This window comes from Pristis pectinata, chromosome 16 (assembly GCF_009764475.1).
Source record: "Pristis pectinata isolate sPriPec2 chromosome 16, sPriPec2.1.pri, whole genome shotgun sequence".
Classification (NCBI taxonomy): Eukaryota; Metazoa; Chordata; class Chondrichthyes; order Rhinopristiformes; family Pristidae; genus Pristis; species Pristis pectinata.
This window is the reverse complement of record NC_067420.1, coordinates 33,175,459-33,202,720: the sequence shown is the minus strand read 5'-3', so window position 1 is coordinate 33,202,720 and position 27,262 is coordinate 33,175,459. Positions and strand designations below refer to the sequence as shown.

At 39.2% G+C, this 27,262-nt stretch overlaps 1 protein-coding gene across 1 annotated transcript in view; it reads right to left on the bottom strand.

Moving 5' to 3' along the window:
* Positions 1 to 26,257, bottom strand: part of cables2b (Cdk5 and Abl enzyme substrate 2b) — a 28,640-nt gene extending 2,383 nt beyond the window's left edge. The window contains exons 1-8 of the mRNA XM_052031678.1: positions 25,746 to 26,257; positions 14,599 to 14,691; positions 9,092 to 9,169; positions 6,631 to 6,739; positions 5,449 to 5,605; positions 4,081 to 4,184; positions 2,367 to 2,473; positions 1,228 to 1,432 (exon numbers count right to left, since the gene is read on the bottom strand). Coding sequence (XP_051887638.1) covers positions 1,228 to 1,432; positions 2,367 to 2,473; positions 4,081 to 4,184; positions 5,449 to 5,605; positions 6,631 to 6,739; positions 9,092 to 9,169; positions 14,599 to 14,691; positions 25,746 to 26,257 — 1,365 coding nt within the window. The remainder of the gene's footprint in view (positions 1 to 1,227; positions 1,433 to 2,366; positions 2,474 to 4,080; positions 4,185 to 5,448; positions 5,606 to 6,630; positions 6,740 to 9,091; positions 9,170 to 14,598; positions 14,692 to 25,745) is intronic.
* Positions 26,258 to 27,262: the final 1,005 nt, after the last annotated feature.

Genomic DNA, 27,262 nt, shown 5'->3' with positions numbered 1-27,262 from the left:
AAACTGAACTATTGATATTTGCAGAGATGAGGCTCATGCATTTGTGTATTTATTTATACAAGGCATTACTATGTTTGAACTGAATCAGGTGACTGATCAGAAATATTTGGGTGGTGGAGATAAAAGTTCAATGACTGAACTATCAGCTCCATCATTACAAGGTTTTCAGCAAAGCCAGCAGATATTTATTAAATTGATGCACCACAGTATAATCAGGATTTGACTGTTTTTTGAAGTTTGAATCATTTTTTTCATTTGGACTACATTTAATTGGATTATTTATCCGTGGTTTAAAAACTAGGAACATGTAATATTAACCATAACATGCCACAACTTCTTGGGCCTACTGACCAGAGGATAATGAATTGTCAGTTGTGAACCTTATTTCTGACATTTACATTTGATGCATTATAATAATGGTCATGTTTAAAATCATAATGGTTTTCTGTTGATTTGAATATTGAAAGTGATCTTGTGTGTACTTGTAAATAGACTCAGTTATTCAGCATGGAAGCAGGCCCTTTGGCCCAACTCATCCATGCTGACCAAGCTGTCTACCTGAGCTAGTCTCATTTGCCTGTGTCTGGCCCATATCCCTCTAAACCTTTCCTATCCATGTACCTGTCCAAATGTCTTAAACATTGTAACTGTACCCACCTCTACAGCTTCCTCTGGCAGCTCATTCCATGTATACATCACCCTCCGCGTGAAAAAGTTGCCCCTCAGTTCCCTTTTAGGTCTTTCCCCTCTCACCTATGCCCTTTAGTTTTAGACTCCCCTATCCCGGGGAAAAATTCTGTGACCATTCAACTTATTGGTGCCTCTCATTTTATATACCTCTAAGGTCACCTCTCAGCCTACTATGGTCCAGGGAAAAAGTCCCAGCCTCTCCTTATAACTTAAGTCCTCCAGTCCTAGCAACATCTTTGAGAATCTTTTCTGCATCCTTTCCAGCTTAATGTCATCCTTCTATTAGCAGGGCAATCAGAACTGCACACAATACTCCAAATGCAGTCTCATGCATATGTAGACAGTTATTCATTAGTGATACAAAAGTGAAAACTAATCACTTTAAACTACTTCTTCACCCAGTATTAGAATAGATTTTTTGAAATTCTAAAGTATTTTTTTCCCCTCCAACATGATCCAAACTAGTTCTTAAAAAAAAAATCGATTCCATGACAATCCAAGAAAATTGGTCAGCTTGATTGGTCAGATTTTACTTACATCAATCAGATGTTTAACCTCATGTTTCTTGAGATCACTGCTGATCTTGGCTGCTAGTAGTAAACAGGCACCAGAGCAAAGCTTTCTGTTCTGCTTATTGACTTTGCCTTGGAGTACAAGTTTCTCAAAATAAACAAACGATAAAGCCACAGTACAAGGTTCCAGACTACATTCTTCTGCCAGGTTCCGCATTTCCCGTTTCAGACTACCAAGAAAACAGAAAATTGCATGATGAAACCATTGGTAATTTTAAGTTAATGGTTAAAACTAATACATCAACATCATCAACTATTTTATCTCTTGTTCCTTCCCAAGCATTGCATGTCATTACTTGGTTACAATTTGCTCACTGTCATTCTCGCTTGATTCATATAGTTACTGGAAATGGTTTATTTATTGACTTCAAAGTGAACCTCTTTAGGTCACAATGCTTGCACAAGCTTTCATTGAAATTGACTTTGTAGTAATAAACCATTTGGCACTGCAAAATGTGACTGCATGTACTAAAGATCCAGAATTACTCATTCTGGATCAATGGCAATAAGGAGTACTAATATATTTCAATAGCAGTAGATTGACGTGAGCAACCAGCAACTTACCATTTAGTAAAACATTGTTCACAAATTGAACCAAATACTGGTTGATTATTTATCTCATACCCAAACAGGCAAAGATTAAAATAAACTTGCATACTGATAGCATCTTTAATGGCCTCTGATTGTCCCGAAGTATTTTTCAGCCAATTAAGTTTTTTAAATATATAAAGTGTAATCATTCTGTGACATGGGAAATGTGACAGCCATTTGGCCAAAATATGCTCTCACTAATAAAAGAACATCATCCAGATAATCTGTTTTTTTTTCAGTATTATTGATATAGGAAAAAAAGTATTTGCCAAGATGTTAAGAACTTCTCTGCTCTTCAATAAAATAGTACCAAGGGAAAACCCAAACAAAATCCTAAATCCTTTATTGATTATTTTGCTTCCATTTCTAAAGTACAAGCTTAAAATGCTGAAAAGAAAATGAGATTAATTCTTATGGACAAAAAAAGGCATTAAAATGCTTAGTTTCTCTTAAAGAGGACAATTTCAAGAATAGTATTTCTACACTGAACATGCCATTCATAATCTAAGTTACCTTCTTATCTTACTAAGTGTCAGCTTGATGTGAGGAAATTTTTCCTTGAATGTTTCATTCATATCCTTTTTCAGGTCAGATGGTTTTACGTATTCAATCACTGTTGTCTGGTAAAAAAACAAGAAAATTCATTTGTGAAAATTAGTTGTGGGTTTCAATCACTCCGTAATGTTGAACATTAAAGACAAATCATAGAAACGTACAGCACAGAAACAGGCCCTTTTGGCCCATCTCGTTCATGTCGACCACGTTGTTTATCTACACTAATCCTATTTGCCTGCATTAGGCCCACATACCTCTATGCTTTCCTATCCAAGTACCTGTCCAAATGCTTCTTAAATGTTGCAACTGTACCCGTCTCTACCACCTCCTCCAGCAGCTTGTTCAGGATAGCCACCACCCTGTGTGGAAAAACTTACTCCTCAGATGTGTACAAAATCATGAGGGGCACATAGCCAATGCAGTCTTTTTCCCCAGGGTTGGGGAATTAAGAACTAGAGGGCATAGGTTTAAGGTGAAAGAGGAGAGATTTAATAGGAACTCCAGGGGCAACTTTTCCCACCCGGAGTGGTCAGTAATGAGCTGCCTGGGGAAATGGTTGAGGCAGGTACATTAAACAACATTTAAAAAGGTACTTGAACTGGTACATGGATAGGAAATGTTTAGAGGGATGTGGGCCAAACAGGACTAGCCTAGATGGAAATCTTGGTTAGTGTGGACCAGTTAGGCCGAAGGGCCCGTTTCCCTGCTGTAGGCCTATCTCCTCTAAATTTCTCCCCTCTCATCCTAAACATGTGCCCTCTAGATAAAGACTTCCATGCCCTGGGAAAAAAAGTGTGATGACCTATTCTATCTATGCCCCTCAACTTTATAAACCACTATGAGGTCACCCTTCAGTCCTCTGCATTCCCGTGAGTACAAACCCAGTCTATCCAATCTCTCCCTATAACTATAGCCCTCCATTCCAGGCAGCATTCTGGTGAATCTCCTCTGCATTCTCTCTATTCCTACTACATCCTTCCTGTAATGTGGGGATCAGGTATACAGTAAAGTGTTGAAGGTATAAAAAAAATTGCTGTATCCATCATTTGCAAATTTCATCTGGTCCCATTTATATCAAGCTCGCTCCAGGAAGTATACCAGTGCAGATGGAGGTACACATTTTGTTCAAGATTTCAACAGCAAGACAATCCTTTCTCATCTGTGGCATTTCAATGAAACACCAAAGGGTTTGCATTCAGAACATATAACCAATGCTAATGTAACAAAAAGCAGAATAGCACTTAAAAAGAAAACTATTTCTCAGTCCACCCTACAACATTTCTTTAATTTGCTTTGTATACATCTCAACAATCTCAATTTCCCTGTAAATGAAATAATTATAGTGAACAGTTCACATTTCCTTATTATAGAGTTCATACAAACTATGACATTCTACATTTATATCAAGAGTCTTGACTAAGAAAAAGTATGTCTGTTTAAAGTCTGTAATATCACAGATCAATGTTTTTCTTACTAAATTTAATAACAATGATCAACTAGAATTTCAGTGACACATTATGATAAAAGATTTGTATGATAGACATTTGTAGTTGATTAGAATGAAAAAGGTTTTAAATGTCACATTGTGGATCAAAGGATTTCTTAAAAATAAAACAGAACTGCAACCAATGAATTGTAATTTATCATCAAGTATTACTCAAAATGGTCTTACCATGTAAGATGCAAAGATTAGAACGCGTTTGTGTTTTCCACATGGCCACTGGGGATCATCAAGAAGATTAGGATCATATTCTATTAAATCTCCAGCTTCACTCCCTACATGATGACAGAAAACAACATATGTCTGAGCCATGCACTTTTATTTTTAGATACTTAATATGCAGTATACAACTGACATTAATCAGAATAATTGGCTTGGAGCACAATGCACACTAGCAGCTGGATACTCAGACAACAGAAAATTTCAACCAATCAAGTCAGACTGTAGTTCTGCCTCCCAACAGATGGCATTCAGTGCTGCATTTTCGAGTTTTGCCACTCATGTATTTGGAGGGGAGCTAAACTTCAAATTGGAAACCACTTTGTAGTGTTTGCTATGAGCCAATTCTGCTGGGTGAATATACTCTTCGTTTATTCAAGCCAGGTAATTTTGATGCATATCAAATGCAAATCTTGGGTAACTATGCGAGGAACACAAGTTAATTTTTCCATTACTTTTAAAATTAGGAAAATAACAGCACTTGTTCATGGGACTATAAATAAACTTCTTTCACATATTCAGTACAAAGCTGCCACAGTTATGATTTTATTCACTTCCAGGTTAAGGTGTCATTGGCAAGGGCAGCATTTAATGTCCATCCCTAAGTGGCCTTGACTTGTTACATCAAGTCACCTGGTCTTGCCCTATAAGAGATATTCCCTTTGTTTTATCCATTCTTCCCCCTTCTCTGCTACTAAAACTAACTTTGTTCTCTTTCTCAGTTCTGATGAAAGGTCCCATACCCAAATTGTCAACTGTTTCTTTTTCCACAGATGCTGCCTAACCTGCTGAGTGTTTCCTGCATTTTTGGTTTTTTAGATTTCCAGCATCTGCAGTTTTTTTGATGTTCACACTGGAACATCTTAGCCTTTTGAGTAATAGAGGCCATGGGTTGGGAGCTGCGTGTTTGAAGAAGCCTTGACAAGCTGCTCTAGTGCATCTTCAGCATTGTAACACTGTAGTCATAGCAAAGGATTAAATTTTTAAAATGCTGTTTAAGTGCCAATCATTTGGGCTGCTTTGCTCTGTTTGATGTCAAGTTTCTTGACTGCTGTTGGAACTGCATTCACCCGGGCAATGATGGAATAGTCTATCTTACCAGGACATACTTTGTGGATAGCGTAACATCTTTGGTTACTGCAGAATACCTAACCCTGACCTGCTCTGAGAGCAGCAGTATTTATATGACTGGCCTGGTTATGTTTTGTCATCTTTAATTAAAAAGAATTGTTAAACAACCCATGCAGCTGAGATAATTTCATTCAAAATAGCAATTAGAACACATTTTCCTTCCAAGGTTATCTACCACTTTTATTGTACCTATGTCCATTGCTATTGCAGCAGTTCCATGTCTTCCTGGTGTGAAACTCCGATGCATGCTGTTTCGAACTTGCGCTAATGAAGCTGAAATCTCTGGCAACACTTTTGGCATAACAAAGGCATTGGTCGGATAGAGAAATTGAGCATACGAAACCGACTGTAAAGCAAGAAACAAAGTAATTACTCCCAGGTACAATTACTAAAAAAAAGTTTTAAGATTTGTTTATTGCTTGATTATTCCACTACACCAAGATGGCCTTCCTTGTACCATCCTCTAAAGCCAAGGTCTTCTCAAACAGGTGCCCTTATTTAATGTACTCATCCCTAAAATCCAATGATCCTGTACTTGCAAAACTACATTGGCTCTGTGTTTTCCTCATTTTCTAATACCACCGTGACCGTAACCCTCTCCCATCCCACCGTGACCGTAACCCCCCCCCATCCTCAAACCTCCTGCATCTGAGCAATTCTGCCCTATTAATGTACATCTAATCTTAGTCAATCTGCTATTTATTCAGCAAGGAAGGCTCCCATAAGTTCAGGAACTGATTCTCTGAACCTCTACTCCCTCTCCAGCAGCCAAGGTTTTATTTTCCCTGCATTACTTATATGGATCAGTGGCAAATTTTGTTTGATTACATTCCCATTGAATGCCTTGCAGTTCTTTCTCACATAAATGGCACCATATAAATGCAATTTACTGAAAAATACATGAAAATTCTAATCAGTGAAGACCAAAGGAGAAGCCACATTAAATTTCAGGCAGAACAACAGGTACCAGGCATACACTGGTTAATTCTTACAAGTATTTTTAATTTACTTTCAAAAATATGCAGCTATTTCATTAGAACTACATTTTAATGAAATGAGGAACTCAGTCAAACGCAGCTGAATTAATATGTTGGAGTGTGTTATAATTTGGACAAAAGCAAATGTAGCTGTGAAGGTTTTTAAGAAGGAAAAAGTTTTTAAAAGAAAAAGCCAATTTATGCAGAAATTATCCTAAAATTTAGAAGAATGTGTTAATTCAGACACAGAGCACCCACTCAGCCTGACCTTATTGTTCAGCTGCCACAATAACAAAATGAACCAAACTCGTATCCTAACGTTGAATAAACAGTAATAAAAAAATGATCACTTTACTGAACTATTGTTTGCAATAAAGCTAACCTTTCCCTTTACCTTTCCGTCTGCACCAAGTTCAACTCCCTCAAGTCCAAGCAGCATGTCGGTCGAGGATGAAATGCCACCAGAAGGGTTACGTTGTCTTGGTCCTTCTAGTTTGCCGTCACTGTGTAAAGAAAATGTTAAATCCAGGTTCTTACAAAAAGTCAGGAAAGACTTGAGACATGGATTAAATATTTAAGTGGTCTGCACATACAATAGATGCAGAGTTTACAATGAAAGGAACTGGTTTCCCTTATTGTTCATTCAGAGATCAAGGCTGCATACAAACAGGAAACGATTTCACAAAAAAGGGTTTTAAAAAGTTCTGAGAAACTCATTAGACTAAGGGTCGCAAAGCACAAATGATCTTGAATCTCATTTATCCTTTGCCTATTCTTCATTTGAACCCCAAATAATTTGGGACAGTTTACCAAAATAAGCTCAAACACTCAGTATATTTAGGCTAACACTAATTCAAATCTTTCATCTGATGACAAGGAAAACAATACAATTTTCCAATGGGTCTGCCAGCTATAATTTTCCATTCTGCCCACAGGAGAATTTAGGGAATGCCTGTTGTAGCTTCCTTTTCAAGGCATCCATTCCCATCACAGTGACTCTATAAATTACAAAATGGATGATAATGGCATGCAAGTTATTAAGATAACCACTTAATGCAAAATAGTTACTAGGCTGAACAAGACCGACTAAAATATTAATGTAATCAAAAGCTGCTGCAGATGCTAGCTGTTGCTTTGCACTTTGGACATTTAGTATATAATAGAGTGCAACCCAAAGGCAAAAGGCAGGATTGCAGTTTCAGCAATAGTATGTCAATAGAGTTGCTGCCAGATTAACAACATTGGTCAAAACAGTTTGTGGTACAAATTCAGCTACATTTCATCATTTATATTCAACTTGTGCAACAAAAAAGTTTCTACTACAGGTACTAATTTGCATGCACAAAGCAGCAATAGGAATTCATCATTTTAGATCACAAATGCCAAATTGCCTCAAGCTACTGAAAATCTAAATTTTAAGCAATGGCCATCAGGTCACTCTTGTTTTCAGCTGTCGATAGCATACACTAATGGGTGGTCAAAGTGGGGTTCACATGTTATAATCCATAGCCAATTATTAATCACCAAAAAGCAGAATAAAAATACAGGATAAAATTGCATTGAGACCACTTCCAAAGTAGCAAACAATGCACCCAAGGGTTAATTGTTGGAGTAGCATTTCAGCTATGGTTATTAACATGGAATTATTTCAACTTTTTTTTTGTTTAAACCAGTTGAATTTACAGAGATTAGCATCATGCAACAACTTCTTATTTATAATCTAAAATGACCTTACAATTTCAAATATTACACACTTCATCATTCCAGGTCCTGTGGCATTTGGAAGGTTTTCATTCTAAATGGCACATTTTTCCACAGTATGGAAAGCTACTGGTGGTGTCCACAATCAAATACCAGTAAGAGAAAAGCATTACCTGTCTTTTTTTTTTAAAATGAATTTAGTCAAAGATAATGATGCCTTCTCACTATTGGCAAAATACTGGTGCAAAGGGGATTTGCTTTCATAAGCACGGCAGTTCAAGCTGGGTAGTAAACAGGCAAACTGACTGAATTAAAGCGAAACTCTGGTGTCAGTTCAGGTCAGGGTCAGGCTGCATTTATGCTATGTAAACAGCAGCACATGGACAAGGTAGGTTAGTTAATACCGAAGCTAATAGTCAGTGTCATACAGCATGGAAACAGGCCCTTCAGCCCAGCTTGTCCATGCCAACCAGCCTGCCTACCTGAGCTAGTCTCATTTGCCTGCATTTGGCCCATATCCCTCTAAACCCTTCCTATCCATGTACTTATCTAAATGTCTTACAAATGTTGTAATTGTACCCACTTCTAGCACTTCCTCTGATAGCTCATTCCACATATCCACCACCCTCTGTAAAAACCTTGCCCCTTAAGTTGCCTCTGAATTCTTCCCCTCTCACCTTAAATCTATGCCCTTCAGTTTTAGACTTCCCTACCTGGGAAAACCGCTGCCCATTCACCTTATCATGCCCCTCATGATTTTACATACCTCTAATAAGGTCACCTGCTTGAGGGAAAACAGTCCCAGTCTATCCAGTCTCTTCTCATAACTCAAGCCCTCTGGTCCTGGTAACATCCTTGTGAATCTTTTCTGCACCTTTTCCAGCTTAATGACATCCTTCCTATAGCTAGGTGACCAGAACTCCACACAATACTTCAAGTGCAGTCTCACCAATATCTTGTACATTTGTAACACAACATCCCAACTCTTGTACTCATGACCGATGAAGGCAAGTGGGCCAAACTCTTTCTTCACATGTGGCATAAAAAAGCCTTTGATTGAATTGGGTGCATAAAGGTTTTGAGGGAAAATGGCAGTTTAAACAGGTCGAAAAAAATTCAACATTTGAATTCAGTTTAAAGCAAAATATTCTTACCTATTAGTATTAAATTCTCCATAAGGCAGTATAGAAAAAGCTGAACACAGTGATCTTTTAGCACAGATGAGAACTATCCTTAAATTGAACAAATAAAATGAAATATTAGTTCATAATTGTACACAGATTTAAGTATAAAGTTTGCATACCATAATCTGAAAACTATTCAGAGAATAAATCAGGGAAAATGCATTGGAAATAATAATATACTCTTTATGATTAGCTCACATTCTAATAACACTGAAACTAGAGGTTTCCCAACTCTCACCTCTGCTCAAACAGCAGATGGTGATACACCTGGTAAACCGTGCTAGGTTTATCACCATCTGCTGATGCAAGATAAAATTATTGCTCATTTAGGTTTCATCAAGAACAACCTACAGATTTATAAAACTCACAGTGCTTCTGATTTTTTTAAAAAAATGAAAACATTAAAATGCATCGATGCAGGAAATTCAGTGCACATGGATTTAAAATTATATTTTGTTGAAGCATTTTGATGACATTGAGCCAAGGATGTGATGACAATTAAAGGCACAGAACAGGAAACCAACAAAAAGCAACTAAGGAATGATTTTCACATTTGAGGGTTAGAGAGGAGCCTGGAAAGGCAGATTAAAAAAAAACGCCAGTCCACAACAGTCCAATGAATGCTTCTAAATTTTAAGATGCATGAGGCCCAGTGCCCTGTGCACTATAAATCAGGGCCAACAGAATTAAAGCTCTGAAATGCATTTTCTTTGCACAAAGCATGTGCATGAAAATCAGGTAGATTACAGACACTGCACATTTGTGCAGCAGATCACTGGGGAATCCAGAAGGAAAGTCATGCACTTTGAAGAGTCTGATTTTCTTAACATATATTTTTTGCCTCAGAGAAATTGAATTGAATGTGGAGGTTGTTTAGAGATCACTTGCAGGGGGTTCTGGATAGGTTTGTCCCATTGAGGCAGGAAAAGGATGGTAGGGTGAAGGAACCACGGTTGACAAGAGATATGGACTATCTAGTGAAGATGAAGAAAGAAGCTTACTTAAGGTTCAGGAAGCAAGGACCAGACAGGCTTCTAGAGAATTACAAGGTAGCCAAGAAGGGGCTTAAGAATGGACTTAGAGCTAGAAGGGGACATGAGAAGTGCTTGGCGAGTAGGATCAAGGAAAACCCCAAGGCATTCTACTAGTATGTGAAGAACAGGAGGATGACTAGAGTGAAGGTAGGACTGATTAGGGATAGAGGAGGAAACATGTGTCTGGAGTCAGAGGAGGTAGGGGAGGTCCTTAATGATTACTTTGCTTCAGTATTCACCAGAAAGAGAGAACTTGACGGTTGTGAGGACAGCATAAAACAGGTTGATAAGCTAGATCACGTCAATGTTAAGGAAGATGTGCTGGAACTTTAAAACATTAGGATAGACAAGTATCTGGGGCCAGATGGGATATATCCCAGGACACTATAGGAAGGGAAGAGATTTCTGAGCCCTTGGTGATGATCTTTGTGACCTCACTGGCCACAGCAGTAGTATCAGGTGATTGGAGGGTGGAAAATGTTAGTCCTTTGTTCAAGAAAGGGAGTAGGGATAACCCTGGGAATTATAGACCAGTGAAGTCTTATTTCAGTGGTGAGTAAATTATTGGAAAAAATTCTTAGGGACAGGATTTGTGAGCATTTGGAGAAGCATAGTCTGATTAGGGATAGTCAGCATGGCTTTGAGGGGGCAGGTCATTCCTCAAGCGTGATTGAATTGTTTGAGGATGTGACAAAACGTATTGATGAGGGTAGAGCAGTGGATCTGGTGTATATGGACTTTAGTAAGGCATTTGATAAGGTTCCCCATGATAGGCTCATTCAGTCGTTTGGGAGGTATAGGATTTAGGGTAATTTGGCTGTGTGAATTTGGAATTGGCTTGCCCATAGAAGGCAGATGATGGTTGCAGATGGAGTCTATTCTGCCAGGAGGTCAATGACCAGTGATGTTCTGCAGGGATCTGTTCTGGGACTCCTGCTCTTCATGATTTTTATAAATGACTTGGATGAGGAAGTGAAGGGTGGGTTAGTAAGTCTGCAGATGACACGAAGATTGGTGGTGGTGTGGATAGCGTAGAAGGTTGTCAAGGGTTACAATGGGACATTGATAGGATGCAAAGCTGGGCTGAGAAGCAGCAGATGGAGTTCAACCCTAAAAAGTGTGAAGTGATTCACTTTAGAAGGTCGAATTTGAAGGTAGTATACAGGGTTAATGGCAAGATTCTTAGCAGTGTGGAGGAACAGAAGGATTTTGGGGTCCCAGTCCATAGATCCCTCAAAGTTGCTGCACAAGCTGATAAGGTTGTTAGGATGGCGTATGATGTGTTGGCCTTCATTAGTCAGGGGATCGAGTTCAAGAGCCATGAAGCAATGTTGCAGCTCTATAAAACTCTGGTTAGATCACACTTAGAATATTGTGTTCAGTTCTGGTTGCCTCACCATAGGAAGGATATGGAAGCTTTAGAGAGGGTACAGAGGAGATTTACCAGGATGTTGCCTGGATTGGAGATCATGTCTTATGAGGATAGGTTGAGTGAGCTAGGGCTTTTCTCTTTGGACAGGAGGAGGATGAGAGGTGACCTGATAGAGGTGTACAAGATGATAAGAGGCATAGATCGAGTGGACAGTCAGAGACTTTTTCCCAGGGCGGAAATGGTTAACATGAAGGGGCATAATTTTAAGGCAATTGGAGGAAAATATGGTTGGGGGGGGGGGGGGTGGGGGAGATATCAGAGATGAGGTTTCTTTTCAAAAAAAGTAGTGGGTGCATGGAACACACTGCCAGAGGTGCTTGTAGAGCCAGATACATTAGGGACATTTAAGAGATTCTTAGATAGGCACATGGATGATAGAAAAATGGAGGGGCATGTGGGAGAGAATGGTTAGATTGATCTTAGAGTAGGCTAAAAAGTCAGCACAACATCATGGGCTGAAGGCCTTGTACTGTGCTGTAATATTCTATGTTCTATGAATTATGTGGTGTATATAAAAAGATAGAATTTCTAGATCAATGTCCCTACTCTATAAATCAATGCTGATGTGAAACCAAGACAGTTAATAATATTACACAGGAACAATTGTATCCATTGAGCCCTCAATGGTATTTTGTAATTCATTGTGATCTTAACAGAATAGGACATGCTTCTATACATCTGGCTTTGTTGCATATCCCTTAATATCTTGTGGTTAACAAAAATCTCAGACCAGACCACATCCCATCTGTTCTGAAGGCAACTTACACTCAAGAACTAGTCACTGCTTTAGCCAAATTGACTGCTCAGATAGAGCCTATATACAAAAAGCAAAAACATCTCATTCTGCTGATAAACCTCATCAGATAATTAACTGAGTGATGGAAGGTGGCATTGACAGTGGCATCTGGCATCACTTAACAATAAACTGCTCATTGATGTTTGATTTGGATTGTGCTCATGTCTGCTGAACTCCAGGTCTTACTGAGTCTAGATACAAACATGGACCCGAGCTGAATAGCGAGGCAACGTGGACTGCCCTCGACATCAAGGCAGTATTGGACCAAGCAAGGCATCAAGTAGCCCCACAAAATTGACCTCTATAGAAATGAAGGGAGAAATCCTCCACTGGCTAGAATCCTGCATCACACAGGAAAATTGTTGTTGGAGGTCAGTTATCTGAGCTCCAAGACTTCATTGCTGGAGTTCCCCAGGGCAATCTTTGGCCTAAACATTTCCACTGCTTCATCAATAGCCTGCCTTCCATTATTTAGTCAAAGGTGGGAATTTTTGTTGATGCTTGCGCAATATTGAATTTAATTTCTAACTCAGAAGTTAATGTAGAATGTGCCTGGTCACAGCAAAACTTTAAACTACATTCATGCATGGTTGATAAATGGCAAGTCATATTCTTGCCACACACATGCCAGGCAATGACCATCAACAAATCAAAGTCTAACCACCCACCCTTAATGCTCAATAAATATTCTCATCCTGATGGGCTTCTCCATTGATCAGAAACACAACTGGATCAGCAACTGTGGATACAAGGCTGTGTCAGAGACTTGGTATCACGAGAAGACTGTCTCCCCAAAGCCTTTCAACCATCCTCAAGCCAAGGCAAGTCAGGAATATGATGGAATACTCTTCACCTGCCTAGAGAAGTGCAGCTTTGATAACACGCAGGCAACTCAGTACTCTCCAGGACATAGCAACCTGCTTGAAAAGCACCCTGTTCACTGCCCTAGACATACTCCCTATCTTGGCTGCAATGTGTACCATCTACAAAATGGACCGCAATTACTTGTCAACACTCCTTTTACAGTACCTCTGTACAAAGAATAAGTGCAGCAGGTGCACAGGTAACTAATACTTTCAGGTTCTACCTCAAATCACAAACCACCCTGACTTGAAAATATCTGAGCGCTGCTTCACTGTAGCTGCGTCTAAATTCTACTGAACAGCAATTTAGAAACATCTTCAAGGAATGGGATAGTAGCGATTCAAGTTAGCAATCCACCATAATCTTAAAGGCAATTAGCTATGGAAAACAAATGCCAGATTAGCCATCAGTTCCTGTATTTACAGGATGTATCATTCCAGTTAAATTTATCCTCCAAAGCTAATTTATTCTACTTAAGATGCAATGTCAGATAAGCTCACCATATTGTAGGTATGGTTACACCAGGACTTGGCATACCTGGTTTAACTTCGACTCCCTTGTACATCAAACATTCCTCAAAAAAAAAAGCCATATTCCAAAATTCTAATAGGATATTCTCTTATTAGTTTATAATACTTTAATGATGAATATGAACCCTACGGTCTCCACCTCCCTTCTATTCCCCAATACACCATTTGTAATCTTTGCTTCTAATTTTGAAATTTATAAAGTGCTCCGTCCCATCCTATTTCAGTCATTTTCCTGATAGTTAAATTTATTTTGCCCACTCACTTAATCTGTTATGATCTCTTTGCAATTTAACACATCCATCTATACTGCTTACACTACCTTTCTTTGTGACATTTGCACACTTTGATAGTTGGCTTTCTATCTGCACATCCAAGTCATTTATAAATATAGTGAAAAATTGTGGCCTCAATAGAGATCTTTCGGAACACCATTATTTACAGGCTAGTCCCACCACCTTACCATTAACATACTATCACAGACATTCCCTTTGTTCTGCACATCCCTCCCCCACCTTCCCTCCTACAGAAAATCTACTTGCATCTCTTTCTTTCTCAGTTCTGATGAAGGGTTGTAGACCCAAAATGTTAACTGTTTCTTTTTCTACAGATGCTGTCTTACCGAGTTTTTCCTGAGCAGTTTCTGTTTGCATTTGATTTCCAGCACCTACTGATTTTGATTACTTTTATTTACATTCTGCCACTTTGGATAACTGCTCATTATCACAATAATGACTCCCACCTAATCAATAGTTTTATTGCTTCTCACTATTTGCAAATTACTTTTGATATTCTGCACAGCTTTTGTACCTACTACCAATTACCTGCTATTTCTTGTGTCATATTGGCGCATATTTTTTATAAAATGGACTTTCTTTGCGTTTTTTGGATGGGGAGATCCTGAAGAAGTTCTACTTCTGGAAAATAAAAAAAAGTTTATTTAGTAACAACACCAATAAAGTTGTAAAACTTAAGGGCAGCAACAAGAGTTCCTACTTGATCAATTAAAAGAAAAAATCAAGTAGTTGCATAGCACTGTACTCTGAAGTATAAACCACCTGATTTCTGACATCCCTACTGGACATTTACAACGGAGAGTTAGAAGAGTTCAACCACAAAATGAAAGATGCGAATCTGATTAAATGGCTAAATAACCTTTAAGTGACTTTTATAAAACAATCCGAAGTTTGCGCTTGTAGCTTACAGTGAGATCTGAACACATTAAGCATCCCTGCAAGGATCTTCAAATCTCACTGAAGAGGAGCAAAAGCAACATTAAAAAATATGTAATAACTCATCTTTTCATTAACATATCAAGGTTGATGGGGGAAGCTTTGGTCACTTGCTAATCTGCATTGTTGATAGCGAGAGGTACCGCTTAACCTAGGCAGTTGATGAGTTCTCCTTCCATGAAACAATCACCACCCCACATGTTGTGTTGACCACTGCCTAGGAAGGTCAATGCTGGCACAAAGAATGCCCATATTGTGGTATTGTTTGTGCCAGCATTGACCTTCCTGGGCAATGCCAGTAATGTGGCCTTTTGACTTATTTGGAAGAATTAAAAAATCATGCAAATTTTGATTCTCCTTTAAAAGAGTGCATATTTCTGTCTAAAGAGGACCAACAAACATTTTCCCTCATTCACATGTGCAACAGAATAGATAGTTGGATGTGTTTTTGTTTTAAACAAACAGTTCAGATGGCAACCTGAAGTGAAACTCAATGATACATCAAGATCACCTGAAGTGTAATTGGTTGCAAATTAATTTTAAACTATGAACTATAAAAAAAAGTGACCACCATGTGCAAATCACATTGAAAAATGATTAGTGTGACAGTTTAATATTCCCAATATAACCCACATATCACTGTAGATCAATTAACTATATGAAATGACATTTCATAGAAAATTGTCATTTTTAAATGAGTGACATCAGGAAAAACACTAAATGTCAATTAAGAATCTTACTTGGAGAGCAGCTGTGATAGTCAGCATGGGATATACAAGTACTACCTTATTACAAGGAACTTATTACATAAACATATTAGGCATTTATTTTTTAAAAGTGTAAGTAGCTGAGAAACCTTGCTGTTTGAAATACAAGGAAATCTAAATACAATAACAGTACAAAAAATCTTACAGCAGCCATTTAGCAGGGTCTGATTCAATTAAAGCTGAAGCTTTATTCAGTAATAAAGCTGAAGGTTTATTACTAAAGCTTTCCAAATAAGAGTAATTAGCTGTCTCTCAGTTCCTCGAAGATCCATTCTCACCATCTAAAAAATTATTCAAATTTTTAAACCACCATTCAAAAAAAACCTGACCTTTTATTCAATGATGCTTAATCAGTACTTCATTTGTATTCAAAATATTTGAAATTTTAAAATGCATCGAATGTGTGATTTCCTTCTCTTTACACCAAATATATTTTAGCACATAAATTCTTCCACTATTTACTAAAGTAATGGCAGCAATGCTGCAGAAAACATTTTCTACTTAAGTCATTACAAGACAATAAACTAAACAAACATTGTATTTAATGCCTCTCTCAACTGTCATGGCAGCAGACAAACAGATCAAAGTTAATTTTTTTTTAAACCATGCCCAATGTTTTTTTTAAATTCACAAAGAGCAGGCTATAAAAGGTACTCTGTGAATGCCACAAACACACTCATAATAGAACCAAAATAAAACTGGCTTGTACATTGCATTCATGCTGTAACTGTGAAACTGGTCTGAGTCAGTTGTTTCCAATATGACTGGAGACAACCCATTTTCAGAAATGGGAACTTCACTACTGTACATGTAACACCTTCAAAGGTGTCACCCTTGAAAAGTCAGTCATAGAATAATGTGTATCAAAATGGCACAATAATTACTACACCAAAATATCAGGATCCATAAATTAGAAGTTTTCCTCCTTCAAACTCTTGTAATTAAAAGCAGGACGAAAAAGACAGTAAAAGTAGTAAAAATTGTAAGAAACTAGCTTGACATTGCTTTGATCTTGAGACAAGCTTTAGCTACTGCCATATTTGACTGGCCAAAGTATTTCTTACTGGCCTTCCAACCAGCACATGGCAAAACCTCCACCTCTTGAAAAATCTGCAACACACATCCTGTCCTATACAGCAAGCTGCTTTCCCAACAATCTTACCTTCCTAGGCCTCATCAAATCTCCATTCCTGATTCTTTATAAATCTTCCTCCTTAAATGTATCTGTATTCTTGGTGCAATGTCCCCCAGTTTCACACATTTAACACTTTCAATGTGTTCTTGAGGGCATTTCCTTCTCCCATAAAATCAGTAGCAAAGACTTCAGTGACTTGGAATCCCTTCCCTCTCAGCCTGCCTTTACACTTGTATTTTTTTCCACATTTCATCTCTTTGATGAAATTTTCTCAATCTTGTTCTTTTCATCTCAGATTCTGCTTTCTCATCATCTTGAGCAGATTAGAACTTCTCACAAATTGTAAAAATAGTTTCAAAACACTTAATGTGAAAAAGGGCAAAAATACATAGGGATTAATAGAATAGGTTTTTTTTGCTTTTTATACAAACAGAAATTTCCAATTAGCATCTGTCAATTCTTTGTCTTATTTGTCAATATTTTGCTCATTGGTAGAACAAAAAGTGTAAATAAATTACAGCACGTTAATAAAACAGTTAAAATTATTGACAATATTCCAAGACATTTTATACTTTCAATTATATTACCAGCCTGGAATTCCATCTCCCCAGTTTTTAAAAATATCAACCAAACTTTTTAACTGAAGAGACAGAGGATGCAAATTCAGAATGTTGAGGACAAAGCTGCTTATCATCGACAGATGCAAATGTGAGTGAACTGAAGTGTACATACTCTGCCAAATCTCACTGGGAAGGATACCTGGAATCATTACCCATGACCTCTCCATGTTTGTGTTGGCTTGGTCCAGATGCAGAGGACCATCCTTATTAGCCCAAAGTATCCCAGCTCCAGTCATAGCCTGAGTTGGAGGCTGGGCCTCAAAAAGCGCCAAGAAAATGCAGCTCCAAAAATGCCTCAGAGCTTTGACAATAAGCAGTGCCTTGTCCCTAATGTTGCCAGTTTGGCAGGGTCATTTAATAGTTTGTAAAATGCCTCTGACTTTTAGAGCCATTTAAAAATGATTAAAAAGTAATTAAAACATTAAAAAAGCTTAAAAACACCGAACGCAACTAAAAAGAGGAACAAAATCAAAAACATTAGAAATGGAACTCACCTTTGCTTTCTTCCCCAAAATAAAAACACTACATTCCACACAGAAATCAATGGGGTCTTGGCTTCTCTGTCAGATTTAATGGTATAAGACTAGAGAATCATTTCCCCAGTGCAAATGCCAGTTACCATGTGGAAAGCTCAAAGGCTGTTGCATGTAAACATTACTTCACTAACCAGCACTCTGCCATTGCATTCTAATGGCAGAGTACTGGTCAGCGAAGTGATGTTTACATGTAGCATTAAACACTAACTAATTTCTGAATCCATTTCCCATATTTAAAAAGCCTCTTACTGGCCTTGGAAAAATTCAAACCATTGAAAAAGTGGATTGAGGTATACTTGCAATTTACACAACTGCCTTTGATGAAATTAGGAAAATTGCAACTAAGCCATGTTTCTTCATGGCCTCATCCACCTATCTTGGCAATGGTTAAATGATATACACCTGTTCACAGCCCTCTGCAGCTACATTTTATTTGAAAGCTTATCTATTCAATGCACATTTTTTATTTCCTGTTCTTGCTTATGAAAAAAAGTGTCCTTGGAATTGCTAGGAAACTTCAACGTTGAGCAGCCAGCATTTGCTTCCATCAGTTTGGAAATCCTGTGTGAAAGCCAAAGTCCTGAACTTGCTGGCTGAGAATTGTTGGCAACTTCCCGGTTGCACTTCCAATATCCGATTCCAGTAGAACACAAAACAAAAACTTTGTTATGCTCTGGCAGTTTTGGTGAGCAGTCCATTTGATGAACCAGCCCCAGGTTAGACCTTCCACAGGAACAATGAGCCCACTGAAAGGAAAGGAATGGATGTGAGGGACAAAGGATATGCTGAAGAAAATTTAAAAAAAAATTAAATTATTCAAGATCACAAATGCTTTAATAATTAGGGTCTTCTACTTGTTTCTTTGATTTTTATTGTTTGAATGCTTTTAATGTTATGGACAAAACTTTCTCTGGCCTATCCATGTAGTGACATTTGGTAGCACAAGGCTCAATTAGAAGGCAGGGCATTGGTATTTTCGGTTGGGACAGTCTTTGTCAGTCAGCTCCCAATGGTGGGTTCACAAAAAGTAAACTTGGACATGTCACGTATATCAGCAGTGAGTGGGGTTTGCCTGTTGCGATTTTGGTTGATTACTTCACTGGTTTCAAAATCAACTCCGCCTCTCTGCCATGCAATTGATTACTCTGCAGCTTTTCATAATCTTTACCATTTCCTCCATTTATCCTCTTACATCTTATAAGTATAGAACGATTGATCAGACTCACCAAGGTTCACAGAGGTATTTAGTAATGTTACCCTGTTTTGTACTGTGGTAATCAACTTAAACAAAGGTGCACGCCATCCAATTTTTTTTTTAAAGATTCAACATTTGAACATCTTACTGTAGAGGATATAGAGGCTGTAGAAGATAACCAGATTCTAGCAAGTCCCACAACATACAGGTTCCACATTACATGGTGTAATGAATGGAATTAAACTCAAGTAGTTTGAAGTCAAGTATTTCTTCAATATTGAAATCCACTTTGGATCAAATGATTTCTCATTCAGTAGACATCTTATTTTAGCCTCACATCAAAAGTAATCTTGTGGTTACCTCCCAGTAACAGACCACAAGGCAATTCACAACACATCACTCGCAAAGGAGTCATGGAAAAAGTGAGGGAGGTTGGAACTCCAGGATTTAAAAATATAATGCTGGAGAACATGTACACAAACTGAAGCCCTTTCATCAGGAGTCTACGGGGGGGGGGGGGGAGAAAAAGCACATTCAGCTGCTTTGCATCTTCTATAGGGCGAAGTGGTGCACTTCACTGTCTCAAGATAAATTTCAACCAATCTGAGTTTGCCTATAAAAAGATTTAACATCTCTTAATGATTTAATGTTAGTTGTGTTTCCTACATTCTGACCATGCTTTACAACCCTCCTTTGCACAGATAAAGAAAAACTTCTTTCATAAGTGAAAAGTGGACAGATGTCCAGTGTATTTAGTCATTGTCTTTGCTCTTGTCTGACAGTTGGGAAATGTATGCAAGCTCCCTCCAACTAGACATTGGAAAGGCCAAAGCCATCACCTTCATTCCTGCAAGATGTGTTACAGTATGTGTGCCAGTACTTCCTTAGCCCATTCTCTTTGCAATGAATCCTGTCCCATAAGGAACTGCAGGCTAGTTTAGATCATAAGAGCATTAGATATTCCAAACAATTCCTTTGAGAGTTTTCACTTTAGTGATGATAAATTCCTATATTTTTAGCAAGGAGAAAATTGCATTTGAAATGTAACAAAATATTGGGGTCTGGTCAGGTGGCATCTACGGTGAGACAAAAAACAGGAAATACGATGAAATGTCTTTGGTTTGAAAGGTTAACACTCTCTATCAATGTTGTCCAACCTGCTGAATGTTTCAAGCATTTTCTATTTTTTTTAAATTTCCAGTATTTTGTTTCTTGAAGATGTGCACTCAGTTCAAACCAACCTAAAAAAATCCTTGCACACAAAGAATGTCAAATCACAAAACTAGTTTAGAAAATAAGCATTGACATCACAAGTTTCCCTGAACAGGATGGAGAATCGTTATCACCTTTTGTGATTCAAACAGTACACTTCTGTTCCTTTTTGACTGTGTTGCTTAATTTATCTTAACCACTCTAGATTTCATTTAACATTTTAGAAGCCAGTACACACATTACAGAGATAGAGAACACAATATACATTAGAGATTAATCTTTATATTCTTGGCCTTGAAAACTAGAATACTTATCCAGATCCAATTCCATGGCTATCCTCAACACATGAACAGAAGTAGATACTGTTTGAATCGCACTAGGCCATTATGATGGATACACAGGACTTGGTATCACTGGGGAGACACAGTTTTGGGTGAACTCGGTGAAGGATTAAAGTAATTGGTGAGGAACTATTGAGATCACTATTTTACAGCACAGAAGCTGAGAGCCTTTCAGCAGCTGATGGACTGAAGTGAGCACCTGCAATATGACTGAAATCAGTGGCTGGGAAGGCATCTGGTCCAGAGATGAAGGCAATATCTTTCCAATGTCTACTTGGAGGGAGATCACGTACATTCCCAACTGTCAGATAAGGCAAAGGGAGTCTGTCCACTTTTCACTTATGAAAGAAATTTAAAAATCATAATACTACTTTTCTAATTATCGCAAACATTCTACATTTTGCAACCAAGCATATAGTTTATCCGTCAAATAATGGTTGCTTTTTAAAAGCAATTTACCAGAGGCCAAAATCTGGTTTCAGACAGCAAGCAGTAGTGAAAGAATTTTCCTTCTCACAAAAACAATTTTCAAAGAACAATCTGAAACAAAAATCTGTCCATATCTTGAACATTTTCTAGTGATTTAGGAATTAACAGTTTAAAATGAAAATCAAAAGGTAAATGTGAATAGGAAGGAATTCTTCAGTCATCCCTGGGTCATTAAATATGCATCTTGGTCACATTTTTTTTAAAAAAGAAAATTAAACTAGCATTACCCAGGGGTACATTGGAGGACATTAATTCCAAGTCAAAAGAGCCAATAGGAAACATTGTGACTAAGCCTAATAAGTTGCAATTTAAAACTGATTCTGTAGCAAATAATTTATTAATGCACCAAAAAGCAATAAAATCTACTATCTGTTTGTTTTAATAAGGCAATTATCTCTTGAACATTCTTCCATGCAATGCTTCAAAGATGCACATTGTAATACTATTTTGGCATTATAAATCTGGAGAATAAATACTAAACTTAACTGGAAGAATTTTATAACTTGCAAGAAAAAATCTTAGATGAAGCTGAAGCTGTAAAGACATAAATGTATTGAGCCAATGACTACAAATTAAGAGCCACTGTGTATGATTCACTTTCAAACTTCACCCACAACATTAAAAAGTTTCAATGTCAAAACAACATCACTGACCAACTGTTGCATGTTTTTGTCTACATGCACTTCCCTACTAGCTGACAACTTTATTAGACAACAGGTTGCGATGCTCTTGTCACAGTTGCGTTCTTAAACCTTTTATTGGCAACCAACAATCAAAACAGCATATGTTACAATCATAACAGCATATGGTTAAATATTTCAAACTACACTCAAAACTCTTGTACTGTTAGATGTTTTGCAGCCTGGAAATTCACATTTTATATTTAATACTTAACACAAGCGTCAGCAAACTTCACACATTTCTGATCATGGCTATCGAGCACCAAACAATCCAATATTCTACATATTACAGGTTACCATCAGGAATATTACATGATTATTGCACTGTTGTATTGCAGTTACAGGATGAACATAACGATGACATCTGTAAGTGCACTATACACAGTATAAAAAGCTCTGCGTCACTACCAGTGACTACTATGCAGTCTCTGCATTTGTTTCTACTTGGCAAGATCTTCATTTCAACCATTCGTGTTGCTCTCCATCATTACAAGGGCTTGTGGGGTTGAGGAGAAATACTTGCATGGACAGAGGATTAGTTACAAGAATACAGTTGGGATAACTGATCAATTTCAGGTCAACAAGCTGTTACCAGTGGGATGTCAGGAGCTTCAGCTGTTTGCCATCCATTACTTAGACTAAGAGACAGAGTAAAAGATATTCAAGTTTGCTTTCAAAGCTTGATGGAAACAAGATGCAAAGAATGTACAAAGGGATACAGATAGTTTAAACACACAAAAATAAAAACAAAAAAGGATTTTTTTTAAAGTGGTGAGAAACATACATGGTGTCCTACATGCAAAACAAAATTAACATGCATCTACAGTAAATAATTTGGAAGGGAATAGGAAAGGGGAGAGTTCAGGAGCAATGCAATTGTACACACTGTAGATGAGGCAACATCTGGGGTATTGCATGCAGTTTTGGTACCCAAGGAATGATTGAGACAATGCAATAAAGATTCACCAGGCTGATTTCTGGGATGAGAGGTTGTCCTATCAGACAAAATGGAGTAGGATCATTCCATCTGCAATGGAGTTCATAAGAATGACGTGTGATAGCACTGAACCCAAGATGTTTATATAGCTTGGCAGAGTAGATATTGAGAGGCCATTTCCTCTGGCTGAAGAATCTAGAATTGTACACTCAAGATAACAAAGTCAGTTATTTAACACCGAGATAAGGAAAAAATTCATTACTTGTAAGGGCTGTGCATGTTTAGAATCTTCTAACAGAGTACTATGGGTGCTTAATCATTGTATACATTCACGGCTGTGAACCAGTGAGTTTAGAATTCTAAAGCAATTAAGAGACACGGGGATTGGATTAGAAACTGGATGAAGCTGAAAATCATCCATAACCTCATTGAATGCAGAGAAAGGTTGAGAAGGTTCAATACTTATTCTCTCTCTAATTCTTAAACATTTTGTTCTTACTATTTTCAGTTAAAGAATAAGTGTTCTGTTTTCCAATATACTTACTGGATGCAGTTCTTTTCATTGAACCTTAGAAAAGGATTAACTCAGAAATTATATTCAGATAATGGATTAATTGTATGCTGTGTTAATTAATTCCCATTCCAGTCCACTCCGAAATTAAGAAATATTTCACATTTTGCCCATGCATTTAAGATGCTGCACTTTCTTTTTCATCTAAGTAACCTCAGAGGGGCTCATCAACCAAGTAACTTAAAAGACTAACAAGGCATTGGAGTACCTCAACCTTAATGGTACAACATTTGGAAACCACCTTCCAATATATTAACAGCAAAACAGAACCATATTTATCTCAACACTATACTTTGAAAATGTCATATTTTTTGAAAATTGACATTCATTAATTGCTCCAAAATATGCATGGCATTTTAGAAATGTAAGGAATTACTTTACATTTGAAATCCTGTACATTCTTGATCCAGTCACAAGAACATTTGGAGAATACACAAGAAACAGACCAGGCAGAGATATCATCCCCAAATGTCTGCAACTGCCATGCAAGCATGGCGAAGTCTCAGTGGTTAGAAACTTGACATTCCACTCTAATTACCCAATCAAAATTTAGTTCATGGGAAACATCAGCTTCCTTTATTCAATAATGGTAAAAATAAACTTAAAAACCGAGATATGTAATTGTGGATCTGTTTCTGTCTGAACATTTAATTGTCATCAAAATATGCTCATGCAATAAGAGGCATGACTAATCTTGCTATGAATTGAAACTGAAAAAGCACCAGTTGCCAAAGCATCGTCTTCAGTAGAGAAGACAGTGGATTTTAGAGATCAAATATCTGAAGGAGAATGATGCAAGATGAATTTGGGTGCTTAGGCAGTTAGCATAATGCTTTACAGCGCCAGCGACCTGGGTTCAATTCCGTCCACTGTCTGTAAGGAGTTTGTATATTCTCCCCGTGTCTGTGTGGGTTTCCTCTGGGTGCTCCGGTTTCCTCCCACATTCCCAAGACATACAGGTTAAGAAGTTGTGGGCATGCTATGTTGGTGCCGGAAGCGTGGCAACACCTGCGGGCTGCCCCCAGAACAGTCTACACTAAAGGTGTATTTCACTGTGTGTTTCGATGTACATGTGACTAAGAAAGATAACTTGTATCTTGTTGGGCCAAATGCCCACCCTTACTGAAAACTCAATCCAATGCAAGAATTAATTACAGAAACATCCTCAAAATGATTGTCATTTAGGATGTATTCTCTCTGCAATGTTAGTACTGCTACAAAATAATTAATGCATGGCAAATGCTAAACATGCAGTGCAGATTTGGAATTAGGAGTAAACCCAACTCCGTGCAAAATCTAGAATCCCTTAGGGTATTTGACTGTTGATGAGCTATAAACTCAATGTAGTTGCAATCATGTGCTATTCTTGGGCATGTTCAAACTTATGTTATATAAACACAGCACATCTTTTCTTTCCCTTTCCCACCCACTGTGAAATTAATGCTATAAATATTTATACATCAACTGCCAGAAGTTACTCCGCAGACACATAACCAGTCATAGCTCGAACTCTCATTACTGCCTCCTCCCCTCATTGTCATCTATCTGGAACGTAAACAGCAGGATGGGGTCTTAAACCAGCACAAGTCCATCTTTAAACGTATTGGAGATAAAATAAACGAGCGGCTCCAGCAAGTGATCGGATGAAAACCAGAGATTTCGGTCGGGACAACATAGTTTAGTATATTTAAAGACCAAAACAATTTTGGCATATGGTTATAGCAGCTAGTGATACATATGTTATATAAACAGGCGATCATTAGCCACAGTAACTTGCAGAGTTACCAACTTCCCCCCCCCAAAAAAAACTTTTTTTTAGCGACGGAATAAAATCTGTCAGTTTGAAACGCTTTACAAGGCCAACTGTTTCACGAACTTCAGAACAAAATTCGGCCAGGTTACCTATGGGCATATTTCTTGAAAGGAAGAGGGTTATTGTTATTAAAGAGTGCTGGTAAACCTTCTATTGGTTCCATACAGAACTTAATTTCAACTTCCTGATGTTCACATTGCAAACTTCCACAGACTGGCTAATGGCAGGTCATATCTTAAAGTATTGGTTTACTATTATCACTTGTACCGAGGTACAGTGAAAAACTTGTATGTGGCGTGGTTGACAACTATCTGTATGGGTGCCCAGGTGTGGCTCTCTCTCTGTATATCCATCAGTGTGCATGCAACCACCTTGCTGAGAGGAGATGCTGAGGGAAGCAAACACCTCACATCCCTCTCAACCCCGGAGCCCCCAACACCCACCTCTGCCTCTGCAGGTCCAGTCCGACGGATCCAGCCGCTTGCGTTGTCACCAGCCCGCTCCGGGGCAGTGGGGTCCCCGGGCCCGAAGCCACCTGCTGCCCACCACCACCACCACCACCTCCACCTCCGGCCCCCTCGCTGGCGCCAGCCCCCAGACCGCTGTCACCGAGCGAGGCGAAGACGGGTCCGGCGTACCCAGCGCCCGCAGCAGGCCCCAGCCGGGAGGTTTGGGCGGTCACCGCGGCGCTCGGCAGCCCCGACAGGCAGCTGATGCAACCGGCGGCCGTCCGGGCGCTGGGGGCCGCCTCCTGCTCCGGCCGGCACTGCGACAAGCCATTGACCAGCTCGGCGGGCCGCCGGCCGTCCAGCGAGATGTTATTGAGGAAGCTGAGGGCGGCCTGTCTCCGCCGGGAGTCGACGCGTCTCCTCGCGTGGTGGTGGTGATGCTCCTTCGGGCCGCCGTGCTTCAGGCCGGAGAAGCGGAGCGAACCACCGCACGTAGCGGCCGCCATTATCCGGAATAAAGAGCGGCAGCGGCGGGGGGGGGGCGGGGCTTGGATTGGTGACAGGATGAGGCCCCGCCCCCACGGATCATGACGGGCCATCACACCCGGCCCCACCCCCACGGATCATGACGGGCCATCACACCCGGCCCCACCCCCACGGATCATGACGGGCCATCACACCCGGCCCCGCCCATTGTTTCTGACGTAACGGGATTCTCCGACAAAGCGCTGGAGGGACTCAGCAGGTTGGGCAGCGTCTGTGGAGGGAGATGTATGATCGACGTTTGGGTCGAGACCTTGCATGGGGACTGGAAAGGAAGAGGGCAGAAGCCAGAATTGGGGGTGTGGTGTGGTGGGGGTTGGTGGAAAGAGCATAACTGGCAGGTGATGGGTGACTCCGGGGAGGGTAGGACAGGAAACGTCGACTCCAAACTGAAAGTGTAGCCATGGGCACAGGTATAGGCTCCAGCTGTGCCTACTTCAGGGAACAGTCCATGTTCCCTACACCTGTAATGCCCCGCCCAACTCTTTCTCTGCTACATTAAGAACTGCATTGAGGCTGCTTCCTGCTGAGCTCGTCAATTTCATCAACTTTGCCTCCAACTTCCACCCTGCCCTCAGATTCACTTGGTCCATCTCTGACACCTCTCTCCCCTTTCTGGGTCTCTGTCTCCACCTCAGGAGACAGATTAACCGCAGACATCTTCTACAAACCCACTGACTCCTACAGTTACCTTGACTACACCTCTTCCCACCCTGTCACTTGTCAGGTTGGCATCCTCCCAGTTCCTCCGCTGCATCCGTTCCCATGACAGGACTTTCCATTCTAGGACAGTGGTGATGGTGATGCTTCAGTGACCAAGTCAACACAAGAGACTGCAGATGCTGGAATCAAATAGAGCAACACACAGAGCACTGCAGGAACTCAGGGGTCAGGCAGCATCTATGTCATCAGGGCTACTATGCAAGTCCACCATGGGCTACTGATGACATGCCTGTACAGATGAAGGG